The following is a 16,480-nucleotide window of genomic DNA, read 5'->3' as shown; positions in this document are numbered from 1 at the left end:
GGCCGTGGGGCTTGTCGCACTCCGGTCAGAGCTCCAGCCAGGAGAGTGGGGCCGTGGGGCTTGTCGCGCTCTGGTCGGAGCTCCAGCCAGGAGAGCGGGGCCGTGGGGCTTGTCGCGCTCTGGTCAGAGCTCCAGCCAGGAGAGCGGGGCCGCGGGCTTGTTGGTCAGAGCTCCAGCCAGGAGAGCGGGGCCGTGGGGCTTGTCGTGCTCTGGTCAGAGCTCCAGCCAGGAGAGCGGGGCCGCGGGGCTTGTCGCGCTCCGGCCAGAGCTCCAGCCAGGAGAGCGGGGCCGTGGGGCTTGTCGCGCTCTGGTCAGAGCTCCAGCCAGGAGAGCGGGGCCGTGGGGCTCGTCGCGCTCCGGTCAGAGCTCCAGCCAGGAGAGCGGGGCCGTGGGGCTTGTCGCGCTCTGGTCAGAGCTCCAGCCAGGAGAGCGGGGCCGTGGGGCTCGTCGCGCTCTGGTCAGAGCTCCAGCCAGGAGAGCGGGGCCGTGGGGCTTGTCGCGCTCCGGTCAGAGCTCCAGCCAGGAGAGCGGGGCCGCGGGGCTTGTCGCGCTCTGGTCAGAGCTCCAGCCAGGAGAGCGGGGCCGTGGGGCTTGTCGCGCTTCGGCCAGAGCTCCAGCCAGGAGAGCGGGGCCGTGGGGCTCGTCGCGCTCCGGTCAGAGCTCCAGCCAGGAGAGCGGGGCCGCGGGGCTTGTCGCGCTCTGGTCAGAGCTCCAGCCAGGAGAGCGGGGCCGTGGGGCTTGTCGCGCTCTGGTCAGAGCTCCAGCCAGGAGAGCGGGGCCGTGGGGCTTGTCGCGCTCTGGCCAGAGCTCCAGCCAGGTGAGCGGGGCCGTGGGGCTTGTCGCGCTCTGGCCAGAGCTCCAGCCAGGAGAGCGGGGCCGTGGGGCTTGTCGCGCTCCGGTCAGAGCTCCAGCCGGGAGAGCGGGGCCGTGGGGCTTGTCGCGCTCTGGTCGGAGCTCCAGCCAGGAGAGCGGGGCCGTGGGGCTTGTCGCGCTCCGGTCAGAGCTCCAGCGGGAGAGCGGGGCCGTGGGGCTTGTCGCGCTCTGGTCGGAGCTCCAGCCAGGAGAGCGGGGCCGTGGGGCTTGTCGCGCTCTGGTCAGAGCTCCAGCCAGGAGAGCGGGGCCGTGGGGCTCGTCGCGCTCTGGTCAGAGCTCCAGCCAGGAGAGCGGGGCCGTGGGGCTTGTCGCGCTCTGGTCAGAGCTCCAGCCAGGAGAGCGGGGCCGTGGGGCTCGTCGCGCTCTGGTCAGAGCTCCAGCCAGGAGAGCGGGGCCGTGGGGCTTGTCGCGCTCCGGCCAGAGCTCCAGCCAGGAGAGCGGGGCCGTGGGGCTTGTCGCGCTCCGGCCAGAGCTCCAGCCAGGAGAGCGGGGCCGTGGGGCTTGTCGCGCTCTGGTCAGAGCTCCAGCCAGGGGAGCGGGGCCGTGGGGCTTGTCGCGCTCTGGTCAGAGCTCCAGCCAGGAGACCGGGGCCGTGGGGCTCGTCGCGCTCTGGTCAGAGCTCCAGCCAGGAGAGCGGGGCCGTGGGGCTTGTCGCGCTCTGGTCAGAGCTCCAGCCGGGAGAGCGGGGCCGCGGGGCTCGTCGCGCTCCGGCCAGAGCTCCAGCCGGGAGAGCGGGGCCGTGGGGCTCGTCGCGCTCTGGTCAGAGCTCCAGCCGGGAGAGCGGGGCCGTGGGGCTTGTCGCGCTCCGGTCAGAGCTCCAGCCAGGAGAGCGGGGCCGCGGGGCTCGTCGCGCTCCGGCCAGAGCTCCAGCCAGGAGAGCGGGGCCGTGGGGCTTGTCGCGCTCTGGTCAGAGCTCCAGCCAGGAGAGCGGGGCCGTGGGGCTTGTCGCGCTCTGGTCAGAGCTCCAGCCGGGAGAGCGGGGCCGCGGGGCTTGTCGCGCTCTGGTCAGAGCTCCAGCCGGGAGAGCGGGGCCGTGGGGCTTGTCGCGCTCTGGTCAGAGCTCCAGCCGGGAGAGCGGGGCCGTGGGGCTCGTCGCGCTCTGGTCAGAGCTCCAGCCAGGAGAGCGGGGCCGTGGGGCTCGTCGCGCTCTGGTCAGAGCTCCAGCCAGGAGAGCGGGGCGGTGGGGCTCGTCGCGCTCTGGTCAGAGCTCCAGCCAGGAGAGCGGGGCCGTGGGGCTCGTCGCGCTCTGGTCAGAGCTCCAGCCAGGAGAGCGGGGCCGTGGGGCTCGTCGCGCTCTGGTCAGAGCTCCAGCCAGGAGAGCGGGGCCGTGGGGCTCGTCGCGCTCTGGTCAGAGCTCCAGCCAGGAGAGCGGGGCCGTGGGGCTTGTCGCGCTCTGGTCGGAGCTCCAGCCAGGAGAGCGGGGCCGTGGGGCTCGTCGCGCTCTGGTCAGAGCTCCAGCCGGGAGAGCGGGGCCGTGGGGCTCGTCGCGCTCTGGTCAGAGCTCCAGCCGGGAGAGCGGGGCCGTGGGGCTCGTCGCGCTCTGGTCACAGCTCCAGCCGGGAGAGCGGGGCCGCGGGGCTCGTCGCGCTCTGGTCAGAGCTCCAGCCAGGAGAGCGGGGCCGTGGGGCTTGTCGCGCTCTGGTCAGAGCTCCAGCCAGGAGAGCGGGGCCGTGGGGCTTGTCGCGCTCTGGTCAGAGCTCCAGCCTGGAGAGCGGGGCCGTGGGGCTCGTCGCGCTCCGGTCAGAGCTCCAGCCAGGAGAGCGGGGCCGTGGGGCTTGTCGCGCTCTGGTCAGAGCTCCAGCCAGGAGAGCGGGGCCGTGGGGCTTGTCGCGCTCTGGTCGGAGCTCCAGCCAGGAGAGCGGGGCCGCGGGGCTCGTCGCGCTCTGGTCAGAGCTCCAGCCAGGAGAGCGGGGCCGTGGGGCTTGTCGCGCTCTGGTCAGAGCTCCATCCAGGAGAGTGGGGCCGTGGGGCTCGTCGCGCTCTGGTCAGAGCTCCAGCCAGGAGAGCGGGGCCGTGGGGCTTGTCGCGCTCTGGTCAGAGCTCCAGCCAGGAGAGCGGGGCCATGGGGCTCGTCGCGCTCTGGTCAGAGCTCCAGCCAGGAGAGCGGGGCCGTGGGGCTTGTCGCGCTCTGGTCAGAGCTCCAGCCAGGAGAGCGGGGCCGTGGGGCTCGTCGCGCTCTGGTCAGAGCTCCAGCCAGGAGAGCGGGGCCGCGGGGCTTGCGGCGCTCTGGTCAGAGCTCCAGCCAGGAGAGCGGGGCCGTGGGGCTTGTCGTGCTCTGGTCAGAGCTCCAGCCAGGAGAGCGGGGCCGTGGGGCTTGTCGCGCTCTGGACAGAGCTCCAGCCAGGAGAGCGGGGCCGTGGGGCTGGGGCGCTCTGGTCAGAGCTCCAGCCAGGAGAGCGGGGCCGCGGGGCTTGTCGCGCTCTGGTCAGAGCTCCAGCCAGGAGAGCGGGGCCGTGGGGCTGGTGCGCTCTGGTCAGAGCTCCAGCCAGGAGAGCGGGGCCGTGGGGCTTGTAGCGCTCTGGTCAGAGCTCCAGCCAGGAGAGCGGGGCCGTGGGGCTTGTCGCGCTCTGGTCGGTGCTCCAGCCGGGAGAGCGGGGCCGTGGGGCTCGTCGCGCTCCGGTCAGAGCTCCAGCCAGGAGAGCGGGGCCGTGGGGCTTGTCGCGCTCTGGTCAGAGCTCCAGCCAGGAGAGCGGGGCCGTGGGGCTTGTCGCGCTCTGGTCAGAGCTCCAGCCAGGAGAGCGGGGCCGTGGGGCTCGTCGCGCTCCGGTCAGAGCTCCAGCCAGGAGAGCGGGGCCGTGGGGCTTGTCACGCTCCGGTCAGAGCTCCAGCCAGGAGAGCGGGGCCGTGGGGCTCGTCGCGCTCTGGTCAGAGCTCCAGCCAGGAGAGCGGGGCCGTGGGGCTCGTCGCGCTCTGGTCAGAGCTCCAGCCAGGAGAGCGGGGCCGTGGGGCTTGTCGCGCTCTGGTCAGAGCTCCAGCCAGGAGAGCGGGGCCGTGGGGCTTGTCGCGCTCCGGTCAGAGCTCCAGCCAGGAGAGCGGGGCCGAGGGGCTTGTCGCGCTCTGGTCAGAGCTCCAGCCAGGAGAGCGGGGCCGTGGGGCTTGTCGCGCTCTGGTCAGAGCTCCAGCCAGGAGAGCGGGGCTGTGGGGCTCGTCGCGCTCTGGTCAGAGCTCCAGCCAGGAGAGCGGGGCCGTGGGGCTTGTCGCGCTCCGGTCAGAGCTCCAGCCAGGAGAGCGGGGCCGTGGGGCTTGTCGCGCTCCGGTCAGAGCTCCAGCCAGGAGAGCGGGGCCGTGGGGCTTGTCGCGCTCCGGTCAGAGCTCCAGCCAGGAGAGCGGGGCCGTGGGGCTTGTCGCGCTCTGGTCGGAGCTCCAGCCAGGAGAGCGGGGCCGTGGGGCTTGTCGCGCTCTGGTCGGAGCTCCAGCCAGGAGAGCGGGGCCGTGGGGCTGGTCGCGCTCTGGTCGGAGCTCCAGCCAGGAGAGCGGGGCCGCGGGGCTCGTCGCGCTCTGGTCAGAGCTCCAGCCAGGAGAGCGGGGCCGTGGGGCTCGTCGCGCTCCGGTCAGAGCTCCAGCCAGGAGAGCGGGGCCGTGGGGCTTGTCGCGCTCCGGTCAGAGCTCCAGCCAGGAGAGCGGGGCCGTGGGGCTTGTCGCGCTCTGGTCAGAGCTCCAGCCAGGAGAGCGGGGCCGTGGGGCTGGGGCGCTCTGGTCAGAGCTCCAGCCAGGAGAGCGGGGCCGTGGGGCTTGTCGCGCTCTGGTCAGAGCTCCAGCCAGGAGAGCGGGGCCGTGGGGCTAGTCGCGCTCTGGTCGGTGCTCCAGCCGGGAGAGCGGGGCCGTGGGGCTCGTCGCGCTCCGGTCAGAGCTCCAGCCAGGAGAGCGGGGCCGTGGGGCTCGTCGCGCTCTGGTCAGAGCTCCAGCCAGGAGAGCGGGGCCGTGGGGCTCGTCGCGCTCTGGTCAGAGCTCCAGCCAGGAGAGCGGGGCCGTGGGGCTCGTCGCGCTCTGGTCAGAGCTCCAGCCAGGAGAGCGGGGCCGTGGGCTCGTCGCGCTCCGGTCAGAGCTCCAGCCAGGAGAGCGGGGCCGTGGGCTTGTCGCGCTCCGGTCAGAGCTCCAGCCAGGAGAGCGGGGCCGTGGGGCTTGTCGCGCTCTGGTCAGAGCTCCAGCCAGGAGAGCGGGGCCGTGGGGCTGGGGCGCTCTGGTCAGAGCTCCAGCCAGGAGAGCGGGGCCGTGGGGCTTGTCGCGCTCTGGTCAGAGCTCCAGCCAGGAGAGCGGGGCCGTGGGGCTTGTCGCGCTCTGGTCGGTGCTCCAGCCGGGAGAGCGGGGCCGTGGGGCTCGTCGCGCTCCGGTCAGAGCTCCAGCCAGGAGAGCGGGGCCGTGGGGCTCGTCGCGCTCTGGTCAGAGCTCCAGCCAGGAGAGCGGGGCCGTGGGGCTCGTCGCGCTCTGGTCAGAGCTCCAGCCAGGAGAGCGGGGCCGTGGGGCTTGTCGCGCTCTGGTCGGTGCTCCAGCCGGGAGAGCGGGGCCGTGGGGCTCGTCGCGCTCCGGTCAGAGCTCCAGCCGGGAGAGCGGGGCCGTGGGGCTCGTCGCGCTCTGGTCAGAGCTCCAGCCAGGAGAGCGGGGCCGTGGGGCTTGTCGCGCTCTGGTCAGAGCTCCAGCCAGGAGAGCGGGGCCGTGGGGCTCGTCGCGCTCCGGTCAGAGCTCCAGCCAGGAGAGCGGGGCCGTGGGGCTTGTCGCGCTCCGGTCAGAGCTCCAGCCAGGAGAGCGGGGCCGTGGGGCTCGTCGCGCTCTGGTCAGAGCTCCAGCCAGGAGAGCGGGGCCGTGGGGCTCGTCGCGCTCTGGTCAGAGCTCCAGCCAGGAGAGCGGGGCCGTGGGGCTTGTCGCGCTCTGGTCAGAGCTCCAGCCAGGAGAGCGGGGCCGTGGGGCTTGTCGCGCTCTGGTCAGAGCTCCAGCCAGGAGAGCGGGGCCGTGGGGCTTGTCGCGCTCCGGTCAGAGCTCCAGCCAGGAGAGCGGGGCCGAGGGGCTTGACGCGCTCCGGTCAGAGCTCCAGCCAGGAGAGCGGGGCCGTGGGCTTGTCGCGCTCTGGTCAGAGCTCCAGCCAGGAGAGCGGGGCCGTGGGGCTTGTCGCGCTCCGGTCAGAGCTCCAGCCAGGAGAGCGGGGCCGAGGGGCTTGTCGCGCTCTGGTCAGAGCTCCAGCCAGGAGAGCGGGGCCGTGGGGCTTGTCGCGCTCTGGTCAGAGCTCCAGCCAGGAGAGCGGGGCTGTGGGCTCGTCGCGCTCTGGTCAGAGCTCCAGCCAGGAGAGCGGGGCCGTGGGGCTTGTCGCGCTCCGGTCAGAGCTCCAGCCAGGAGAGCGGGGCCGTGGGGCTTGTCGCGCTCCGGTCAGAGCTCCAGCCAGGAGAGCGGGGCCGTGGGGCTTGTCGCGCTCCGGTCAGAGCTCCAGCCAGGAGAGCGGGGCCGTGGGGCTTGTCGCGCTCTGGTCGGAGCTCCAGCCAGGAGAGCGGGGCCGTGGGGCTTGTCGCGCTCTGGTCGGAGCTCCAGCCAGGAGAGCGGGGCCGTGGGGCGGGTCGCGCTCGGGTCGGAGCTCCAGCCAGGAGAGCGGGGCCGCGGGGCTCGTCGCGCTCTGGTCAGAGCTCCAGCCAGGAGAGCGGGGCCGTGGGGCTCGTCGCGCTCCGGTCAGAGCTCCAGCCAGGAGAGCGGGGCCGTGGGGCTTGTCGCGCTCCGGTCAGAGCTCCAGCCAGGAGAGCGGGGCCGTGGGGCTTGTCGCGCTCTGGTCAGAGCTCCAGCCAGGAGAGCGGGGCCGTGGGGCTGGGGCGCTCTGGTCAGAGCTCCAGCCAGGAGAGCGGGGCCGTGGGGCTTGTCGCGCTCTGGTCAGAGCTCCAGCCAGGAGAGCGGGGCCGTGGGGCTTGTCGCGCTCTGGTCGGTGCTCCAGCCGGGAGAGCGGGGCCGTGGGGCTCGTCGCGCTCCGGTCAGAGCTCCAGCCAGGAGAGCGGGGGCCGTGGGGCTCGTCGCGCTCTGGTCAGAGCTCCAGCCAGGAGAGCGGGGCCGTGGGGCTCGTCGCGCTCTGGTCAGAGCTCCAGCCAGGAGAGCGGGGCCGTGGGGCTTGTCGCGCTCTGGTCGGTGCTCCAGCCGGGAGAGCGGGGCCGTGGGGCTCGTCGCGCTCCGGTCAGAGCTCCAGCCGGGAGAGCGGGGCCGTGGGGCTAGTCGCGCTCTGGTCAGAGCTCCAGCCAGGAGAGCGGGGCCGTGGGGCTTGTCGCGCTCTGGTCAGAGCTCCAGCCAGGAGAGCGGGGCCGTGGGGCTCGTCGCGCTCCGGTCAGAGCTCCAGCCAGGAGAGCGGGGCCGTGGGGCTTGTCGCGCTCCGGTCAGAGCTCCAGCCAGGAGAGCGGGGCCGTGGGGCTCGTCGCGCTCTGGTCAGAGCTCCAGCCAGGAGAGCGGGGCCGTGGGGCTCGTCGCGCTCTGGTCAGAGCTCCAGCCAGGAGAGCGGGGCCGTGGGGCTTGTCGCGCTCTGGTCAGAGCTCCAGCCAGGAGAGCGGGGCCGTGGGGCTTGTCGCGCTCCGGTCAGAGCTCCAGCCAGGAGAGCGGGGCCGAGGGGCTTGTCGCGCTCCGGTCAGAGCTCCAGCCAGGAGAGCGGGGCCGTGGGGCTTGTCGCGCTCTGGTCAGAGCTCCAGCCAGGAGAGCGGGGCCGTGGGGCTTGTCGCGCTCCGGTCAGAGCTCCAGCCAGGAGAGCGGGGCCGTGGGGCTTGTCGCGCTCCGGTCAGAGCTCCAGCCAGGAGAGCGGGGCCGCGGGGCTTGTCGCGCTCTGGTCGGAGCTCCAGCCAGGAGAGCGGGGCCGTGGGGCTTGTCGCGCTCCGGCCGGAGCTCCAGCCAGGAGAGCGGGGCCGTGGGGCTTGTCGCGCTCCGGTCGGAGCTCCAGCCAGGAGAGCGGGGCCGCGGGGCTTGTCGCGCTCTGGTCAGAGCTCCAGCCAGGAGAGCGGGGCCGTGGGGCTTGTCGCGCTCTGGTCGGAGCTCCAGCCAGGAGAGCGGGGCCGTGGGGCTTGTCGCGCTCTGGTCAGAGCTCCAGCCAGGAGAGCGGGGCCGTGGGGCTTGTCGCGCTCCGGTCAGAGCTCCAGCCAGGAGAGCGGGGCCGTGGGGCTTGTCGCGCTCCGGTCAGAGCTCCAGCCAGGAGAGCGGGGCCGTGGGGCTTGTCGCGCTCCGGTCAGAGCTCCAGCCAGGAGAGCGGGGCCGTGGGGCTTGTCGCGCTCCGGCCTGAGCTCCAGCCAGGAGAGCGGGGCCGTGGGGCTTGTCGCGCTCCGGTCAGAGCTCCAGCCAGGAGAGCGGGGCCGTGGGGCTTGTCGCGCTCCGGCCGGAGCTCCAGCCAGGAGAGCGGGGCCGTGGGGCTTGTCGCGCTCCGGCCGGAGCTCCAGCCAGGAGAGCGGGGCCGTGGGGCTTGTCGCGCTCTGGTCGGAGCTCCAGCCAGGAGAGCGGGGCCGTGGGGCTTGTCGCGCTCTGGTCAGAGCTCCAGCCAGGAGAGCGGGGCCGTGGGGCTTGTCGCGCTCTGGTCGGAGCTCCAGCCAGGAGAGCGGGGCCGTGGGGCTTGTCGCGCTCTGGTCAGAGCTCCAGCCAGGAGAGCGGGGCTGTGGGGCTTGTCGCGCTCTGGTCAGAGCTCCAGCCAGGAGAGCGGGGCCGTGGGGCTTGTCGCGCTCTGGTCAGAGCTCCAGCCAGGAGAGCGGGGCCGTGGGGCTCGTCACGCTCTGGTCAGAGCTCCAGCCAGGAGAGCGGGGCCGTGGGGCTTGTCGCGCTCTGGTCAGAGCTCCAGCCAGGAGAGCGGGGCCGTGGGGCTGGCGGCGCTCTGGTCGGAGCTCCAGCCAGGAGAGCGGGGCCGTGGGGCTTGTCGCGCTCTGGTCAGAGCTCCAGCCAGGAGAGCGGGGCCGTGGGGCTTGTCGCGCTCTGGTCAGAGCTCCAGCCAGGAGAGTGGGGCCGCGGGGCTCGTCGCGCTCTGGCCAGAGCTCCAGCCAGGAGAGCGGGGCCGTGGGGCTCGTCGCGCTCTGGTCGGAGCTCCAGCCAGGAGAGCGGGGCCGTGGGGCTTGTCGCGCTCTGGTCAGAGCTCCAGCCAGGAGAGCGGGGCCGTGGGGCTGGGGCGCTCTGGTCAGAGCTCCAGCCAGGAGAGCGGGGCCGTGGGGCTCGTCGCGCTCTGGTCAGAGCTCCAGCCAGGAGAGCGGGGCCGTGGGGCTTGTCGCGCTCCGGTCAGAGCTCCAGCCAGGAGAGCGGGGCCGTGGGGCTCGTCGCGCTCTGGTCAGAGCTCCAGCCAGGAGAGCGGGGCCGTGGGGCTTGTCGCGCTCTGGTCGGAGCTCCAGCCAGGAGAGCGGGGCCGTGGGGCTGGTCGCGCTCTGGTCGGAGCTCCAGCCAGGAGAGCGGGGCCGCGGGGCTCGTCGCGCTCTGGTCAGAGCTCCAGCCAGGAGAGCGGGGCCGTGGGGCTCGTCGCGCTCTGGTCAGAGCTCCAGCCAGGAGAGCGGGGCCGTGGGGCTTGTCGCGCTCTGGTCAGAGCTCCAGCCAGGAGAGCGGGGCCGCGGGGCTCGTCGCGCTCTGGTCAGAGCTCCAGCCGGGAGAGCGGGGCCGTGGGGCTTGTCGTGCTCTGGTCAGAGCTCCAGCCAGGAGAGCGGGGCTGTGGGGCAGCCGCGCTCCCGCCGGGGCTTTGGTCAGGGGAACGGGGCCATGGAAAACCCCGGAGCAGACCGCAGCCGGGGTGAGTAAAAAAAATTTAACAGGCGCCTAAAGCGCGGGTCCCGATTCCCAGGAACCGGGCGAATCGGCCTAAAGCCGGCCCTGCTCTCTGCTTTCCCTGGGCAGAGCCTGGGGCAGAGTTCAGTGGGCCACAGGGCTGGGGGTGGGCTGCCCGGATCCCCCGCGGCTCCAGCAGAGCGAGCGCTGTGCTAACCCTGGTGCCGAGTTTGGTGAGGGGCAGGGAGGACGTCAGCCACTGTTGTCACCTGGCCTCCTGGTGTGAGTTAAGGGGACCCCCGGGCCTTAGACTGCCCGCTCTCCCTTCTGTGTTTGTTCAGCGCTCGCAGCGCGGGGGCCTGCGCCGTGGCTGGGGTCTCGCCGTACGCTCCGGAGACGGGATTTACTGGCGAGGCCTGGTCCAAAGATTCCCCAAACCGTTTTTGGATGGAAAATTGGGCTTCCAACCAAGTGAAGTTTGTTGCAAAAAGTGTCTGATTCTGATATCTTGTCTCCCCAAAAAGAAGTATTGGTGCTGTGGTGCCTCCTGGGTAGGGTGCCCAGACAGCAACTGTGAAAAAACAGGACGGGGATGGGGGGTCATAGGCGCCTCTGTAAGAAAAATCCCCCCAAAACAGGACTGTCCCTTTCCTTACTCCTGGGATGTGTAGTCCAGGTGCCTCGTGCTTCCTTTCTCTTCTCTTGGCCTGGCTCTCTGATGGGACTACATCTCCCATGATGCACCACTGCCTTGACACAAGCCCCCATCAAGAGGGGAGAAAGTGGTGCATCATGGGATAAGTAGTCTGGCCAGATTGCCCAGGCTGTAGAGGAGAATGAGAACATGAGGTACCCGAACTACAATTCCCAGGAGGCCCTGCAGCATCATTTTGAATGGATATTTTACAGTCAAAATTTTCCCTGGGCAACCCCTGAGCTTGAGTAAGAAGACAGGGAAAAGGAGGTAGGAATTCCCGGAGGCTGGAGTCATGGGACAAGGAATGGGGGGGAAAGTGCGAGACAGTTCATCACCCATGTTGGACCAACCCCAGTTCTTGGAAAATACCAAAGCCAGGATACCTTCTGTCTTCCTGATCTCCTCCAGCAGGTATTGGACTTCCTCCTGGATCCGCTCCTCGATGCTCCTCTTCCCCACCCCAAAATTTCTCAGGGTGCTAAGGGCAAATCGGCTCAGCTGCCGCCACGTCTCCCCATTGCTGAAGAAAAGCCCTGGGCACAGAAAGGCACTCTGTGGGCACGCGCCTCCCAGTGAATGGGGCTTGACTCTCAGCCCTGCGCCGGAAATGAGCTTCCCCCGCCGATCACTGCAGAGAAAAGTTCCTCTGCAAGAGATCGTGGATAAAATGCTGTGCTGCAGTTTCTCGCGGCTTTGGGAGCTTTTCCTTAAAGCTCCAGCTCCTGGAGTCCTGTGACTAGCTGAGAACCTGTTTTTATTTAAAGAAGTTCCTACCCCTAATGGGTGTGAGGAGGAAAGCTTGAAAAGGTGACCCCCTAGAGGCTCAGAGAACAGGAGGTGAAAGAAAAGGACCTGAAATTTGTTATTTTTAAAATAGCCGGTGGTTTGGGTTTAAAAAAAAACCTCAGGGTTTTTTGGCAGCTGGCTCATGAATTTTTGAATGCCTGGGGCTAGCCCAGACTCAGTCGGGGAGAATCACAGGTTTCTGTGTCTCCGCACACCCGCTTCCATCTCTCTCTCTGTCCCCGACACCCACGAGGAGAGTGCCTGAGCGCTCCCCTGGGGAAATAGATAGCAGGAGCAAAGCCCCCAGTGGACTCCAGGCCCTGTGTTGAGGCTCCTTTGTGGGGTGAAACCTCTGCTGGGGGGCAAGGGTGTCATCTGGATTTCACCTTGGGGTTGCTTTGGTCCAAGGCTGGGTGCCTTTGGGGTTTTCTGTCAGCAGCCAAGGATGCTGAATCCCGACCTGAGCTGCCGTGACGCTGTGAACCAGACTGTTCCTCACCATTGCCCTTGCTGGTCCTATCCACAAGAGCTAACCCCTCTCGGCCACTGAACTCCTCTGCTTGGTCCACCCAGGCTTCCTTCACCGCCTCATAGCCCCACAGCACCACGGCCCACTGCGACCCCAAGTAGATGGTGAACACGGGGCCGTACTTGTCTCTGAGCTGCAGCGGGGAAGCAGAAGTTACTTTCGGATACTCAGATCTCCTACACGTGCATACGCTGGGCTGACGTTTAGCTGCTTAACCCTGGGTGGCAGCGGGCGGGTGAGCATTATCACCGACCCTGTTCTAGAGACAGGGAAACTGAGGCACCAAAGCAAACTGGTTCACCCACGGCCACGCACTGGGCCGTGGGTTGGTCGAAAAACTTCCATCCAAATGTTGTTTTTCCTGGTTGTTTTCAACCAAACACAAATGTGCAGATTGGTGAAGCCCGGACTGATGGGGCTGGAAACGTTTGGTTTTCAGTTGCCAACGCCCCAGAGCTTTTCACTTTTTGACAAAATCAAAATTTTCCGCAAGATGGAAAAACCCAACCAACAAGAGAAACATGCTTCGAATTCGCTCCGGGTTACAAGTTGTGCTTGCCAGCCCAGTGCCCGTCCCGCCAACCCATGCCGGCTGGGGTAACGTATTGGATTAATTCAGGCAGTGCCATATTTCCTGAGCGTGCCAAGCCTCCACGGGACTACGCTGCCCCGTGAAAATATCCCCACCCAGCGCAAAGTAACACCCAGCGAGGGAGCAGCCCGTTCCCGGCTGCGCATTAAACGTGGCCGAGCAGATGAACTGTTAGCCAGAAGGGCTGTTCTGTAGTCAAAATCATTCGGGCGTCTGTCCCATCACAGCTTCCAAAAGGACATGCCCAGGGCCAGAGCCTGAGCTGGTGTAAATCAGCACAGCTCTATTACACCAGCTACAGATCTGCACACGCCCAGATTGGCCTGTAGGAATCTCCTGCCTCTCTGCCCACTGGGGCGAAGGGAAAACGGCAGGCCAGGGTCACTTGGCCCTTTGCGGGTTACGCTGGATTCAGGAGAAGCTGCTGCCCCCCAGCTGCGTGCTGCTGGTTCTAGGAAGAACCGGGGGCAGCCTCCCCCTCCGCCGGCCCCCGACACGCCAGGCAGAGCGAGTCCCTGTACTCGGGGTTGTGTCTCCCTCTGCCACCAAGAGCCAACTCCCGGGAGCCCGACAGCTCCTTGGGGCGGAGGGGAAGTAATCACTCAGGAACTGAACTCACCCCCAGCAGAGATCCTAACAACGACGGTCCCCACAATTGCAGCAAATTGCCCAGGAGGGGCAGCGAGCGTGGGCCTGGGGGGAGGCTCCTCCGCCCGGCCTGGGGCCCCCTCCACAGCAGAAAAAGCAAGCAGGCCGTGAGCAGGATCAGCGGGAAGGTGAAGCTGGGCCAGAGATCCATGGTGCGGGGAAGGAGGAAGAGGAAGTGATATGTACATACCCCCATGTGGAGTTTGACCAGGAGCAGGAAAAGGAACTGAACGATCAGAGACAGTGTCGGATTCCCAGCCCCACGGGCCTCGCACGCAGGGCTGGCTGGAGACGGTCCCACAGGAGACACGACTGCACCAGGCATCGGCATCCCCCCAAAAAGCTTGTTTTTTCAAACCCCTCCTCCCCCCAAATTGGAGGGAAAATATTTGTTGATGAAAATTTGCATTTTTCCACTGAAACTTTCAACAATATTTGTTTAATTTTCATTGTACTTTTCCAACGGGCAGTGGGGGATTCAGACAGCAGCACCAGCTGTGTAAAGGGACCGTCCTGGGTAGAAATCCTGGGTGCCTGGGAATGGAGAGAGTTAAAAACCAGCAGAGCTATTGGAAGCCAGGCTGGGGGCTCCCGGACACCCCCCACTAGAGAATCGCGCCGAGCAATCAGCCGTTCTGGCCCCCGCTGGTCCAGCGAACTGGTGACCATCGCAGCGGGACCAGGCTGGCCGGAAAGCGGGAGTTTCATGGCCTGAGAGAGGGTGAGGTCTTCGTGCCGCGGCGGGACCAGGCTGGCCGGAAAGCGGGAATTTCATGGCCTGAGAGAGGGTGAGGTCTTCGTGCCACGGCGGGACCAGGCTGGCCGGAAAGCGTGAATTTCACAGCGTGAGAGAGGGTGAGGTCTTCTCGCCGCGGCGGGACCAGGCTGGCCGGAAAGTGGGAATTTCACGGCGTGAGAGAGGGTGAGGTCTTCGCGCCGCGGCGGGACCAGGCTGGCCGGAAAGCGGGAATTTCACAGCCTGAGAGAGGGTGAGGACTTCGTGCCAGAACGGGACCAGGCTGGCCGGAAAGCGGGAATTTCACGGCGTGAAAGAGGGTGAGGTCTTCACGCCGCGGCGGGACCAGGCTGGCCGGAAAGCGGGAATTCACGGCCTGGGAGAGGGTGAGGTCTTCTCGCCGCGGCGGGACCAGGCTGGCTGGAAAGTGGGAATTTCACGGTGTGAAAGAGGGTGAGGTCTTCGTGCTGCGGCGGGACCAGGCTGGCGGGAAAGTGGGAATTTCACAGCCTGAGAGAGGGTGAGGTCTTCGCCGCCGTGGGTGGGACCAGGCTGGCCAGAAAGCGGGAATTTCACGGTGTGAAAGAGGGTGAGGTCTTCACGCTGCGGCGGGACCAGGCTGGCCGGAAAGCGGGAATTTCACGGCCTGAGAGAGGGTGAGGTCTTCGCGCCGTGGTGGGACCAGGCTGGCCGGAAAGCGGGAATTTCACAGCCTGAGAGAGGGTGAGGTCTTCGCGCCGTGGTGGGACCAGGCTGGCCGGAAAGCGGGAATTTCACGGCCTGAGAGAGGTGAGGTCTTCGCGCCGTGGCGGGACCAGGCTGGCCGGAAAGCAGGAATTTCACAGCCTGAGAGAGGGTGAGGTCTTCGCGCCGTGGCGGGACCAGGCTGGCCGGAAAGCGGGAATTTCACAGCCTGAGAGAGGGTGAGGTCTTCTCGCCGTGGCGGAACAAATCACCGGGGAGAGCTCCCTCTTGCTCCCCCAGCTCTGGGCCTGCACGTGGGACCTAGGAGCCCCAGGTGTAAATCACAGCTCTGTCTGAGTCAGGGTCTTGGGCCTGGGTCTTTCACCTACTGCTCCTGAGCTATTGGCTGTTTGAGGGGCTCAGCTTTTGGCTCTGGTTTTCACCAGCAATTCCATCCCCGGCCTGTCACCGAAACAGAGACATTTCCGTGGAATGGGTTTGTTATGACGAATCAGCATTTTCTGATGGGGGTGGGGGGGCAGTTCATTGCAAATAGCCCCCCCCAACGCTACTTAATCACTGGCACGAGGATCCGTTCCTGGGCTGGAGTGTCTGTCGGGGGCCAGACGACCTTTCCCCACCAACTGTGCTGACCACAAGGGTCCCGCTCTGAATCTAGCAGGTACAAGCAGCGAGTACAAGCAGCTTCCGGTTCCAGGCCGGGCCTCACGCCGCGGCCCCCTAGGCTGCCAGCCCACACTACAACGAGTTATCTGGAAAGACAACCACTTCAAATGGGTTTTTATTGATTTCACAGCAGAGGATGAAACAATTAATGCCGAGCTCTTACCCAGCACTTTCCAGCAGATTTCAAAGCCTTTCAGAATGATTAGCCTCATGTTACAGGTGGGGAAACTGAGGCACGGAACAGGGACGCAGGCCGGGGTCAGGACCAGGTCTCCCAAAGCCCAGCCCTCTAGTCACTTGGCAGCCCTGTGTGCAAACTGTTCTGCCATCAGCGACTGCCCGTTTTGCTGGTGCACAGTTCCACCGTCGCTCGGTCCTTGGGGCCAGCGGCAGCAGATGTGCTCGGATTACGGCTGAGCGTCACGCTGTCATTGGGTGAGCAAATTCCCTCCCCCATGGAGTCCCAGGCCGGGGCATGTCGAAGAGGGAAGATTTGATATCGATCAGCGTTTTGAGCCTAAATGGAAAAGAGTCTTCCTGGGTGCTAAGCAAAATGAGCTGGATTGGGGGTAGGAGTGGTTGTAACCCCATTAACCGTTATCTGATTTGCTTCTTTGATAGGGTTGCTGGCCTAGTGGATGGGGGGAAGTGGATTACCACTGGGCCACTCTCAGCTGTAGAACTGATAAATGAAATTGTTTTTAATTGTTCACTTTATTAATGTAACTTCTGTTCACCATCCACTACACTTGCCTACATTGTAACTTCTGTTCTCTGTTTGCCATATTGTAATTCAAACCCCATTTTAAAACGCTCACTCCATTTTGTAAAAGCTTCCTCCAGCCTTCGTTTTTGCAAACCCGGCTGTAATCTTATTAGCTAGTTTAGATGTGTGACTGAGGTATGTATGGATGATGGAAACAACCTCCAGCCCCAGCCAGTCCTGATGAAATAAAGTTCAAACCCCACCGGCTGAAGATGCAGACAAGAGCCCTAACAAAGTAAGAAGTGTCCACCCTGAAAAGAAAAGGTGCAATGGAAGGAAGATCAAAGCCAGGTCCCAGGCTGACAGTCACGCCTGCAACTGACGGGTGATCAGTCATCAAACCCAGAGGCAGCCTGACACAGCAAGACCTACAGACTCTGGATTCAGACTAAAGCCTACAGAAAGGATGGGTGAGATGGGAGACTTGGAGGGTAACACTCTGCTGCCAACATGCAAGGGCATCGGTGCAGGACCAACAGAGACCCAGCTTGTCCTTGTGCCCAGCTTTCCTGGCCAGTTACCGCCACAAGCTACCAACCGAAGCTGCAAACTCAAGCCACGAACTCAAGCTATGTCCAGGACTGGTAACTATGCAGCAGCTTCAGAACATCTGATGGATGTGTGTGTGTGTGTGTGTATAGGTATGAGGTATAATGTATGTGTATAAGGATTAAGATATTAGTTACTGGTCAGAAATCAGATTGTTATCATAATAAATGTGGCATCTCTGTCTTGCCCCCTGAAAAGATCCTATGTAGTTTTGTCTGTACAACACAGCCAACTGGGGGGTTTTTCCTGTGTTTTTTCTG

General features: G+C 66.0%; 1 protein-coding gene across 1 annotated transcript in view; it reads right to left on the bottom strand.

The window, feature by feature from the left end:
• The window catches only part of LOC115642956 (cytochrome P450 2B4-like), a 28,299-nt gene extending 15,350 nt beyond the window's left edge, over positions 1 to 12,949 (bottom strand). The window contains exons 1-3 of the mRNA XM_030546663.1: positions 12,770 to 12,949; positions 11,529 to 11,691; positions 10,627 to 10,776 (exon numbers count right to left, since the gene is read on the bottom strand). Coding sequence (XP_030402523.1) covers positions 10,627 to 10,776; positions 11,529 to 11,691; positions 12,770 to 12,949 — 493 coding nt within the window. The remainder of the gene's footprint in view (positions 1 to 10,626; positions 10,777 to 11,528; positions 11,692 to 12,769) is intronic.
• Between the last annotated feature and the right edge of the window lie 3,531 nt (positions 12,950 to 16,480).

The sequence above is a fragment of the Gopherus evgoodei genome, unplaced genomic scaffold, assembly GCF_007399415.2.
Source record: "Gopherus evgoodei ecotype Sinaloan lineage unplaced genomic scaffold, rGopEvg1_v1.p scaffold_48_arrow_ctg1, whole genome shotgun sequence".
In the NCBI taxonomy this organism is placed as follows: domain Eukaryota; kingdom Metazoa; phylum Chordata; order Testudines; family Testudinidae; genus Gopherus; species Gopherus evgoodei.
This window is presented reverse-complemented; position numbering and strand designations above follow the sequence as displayed.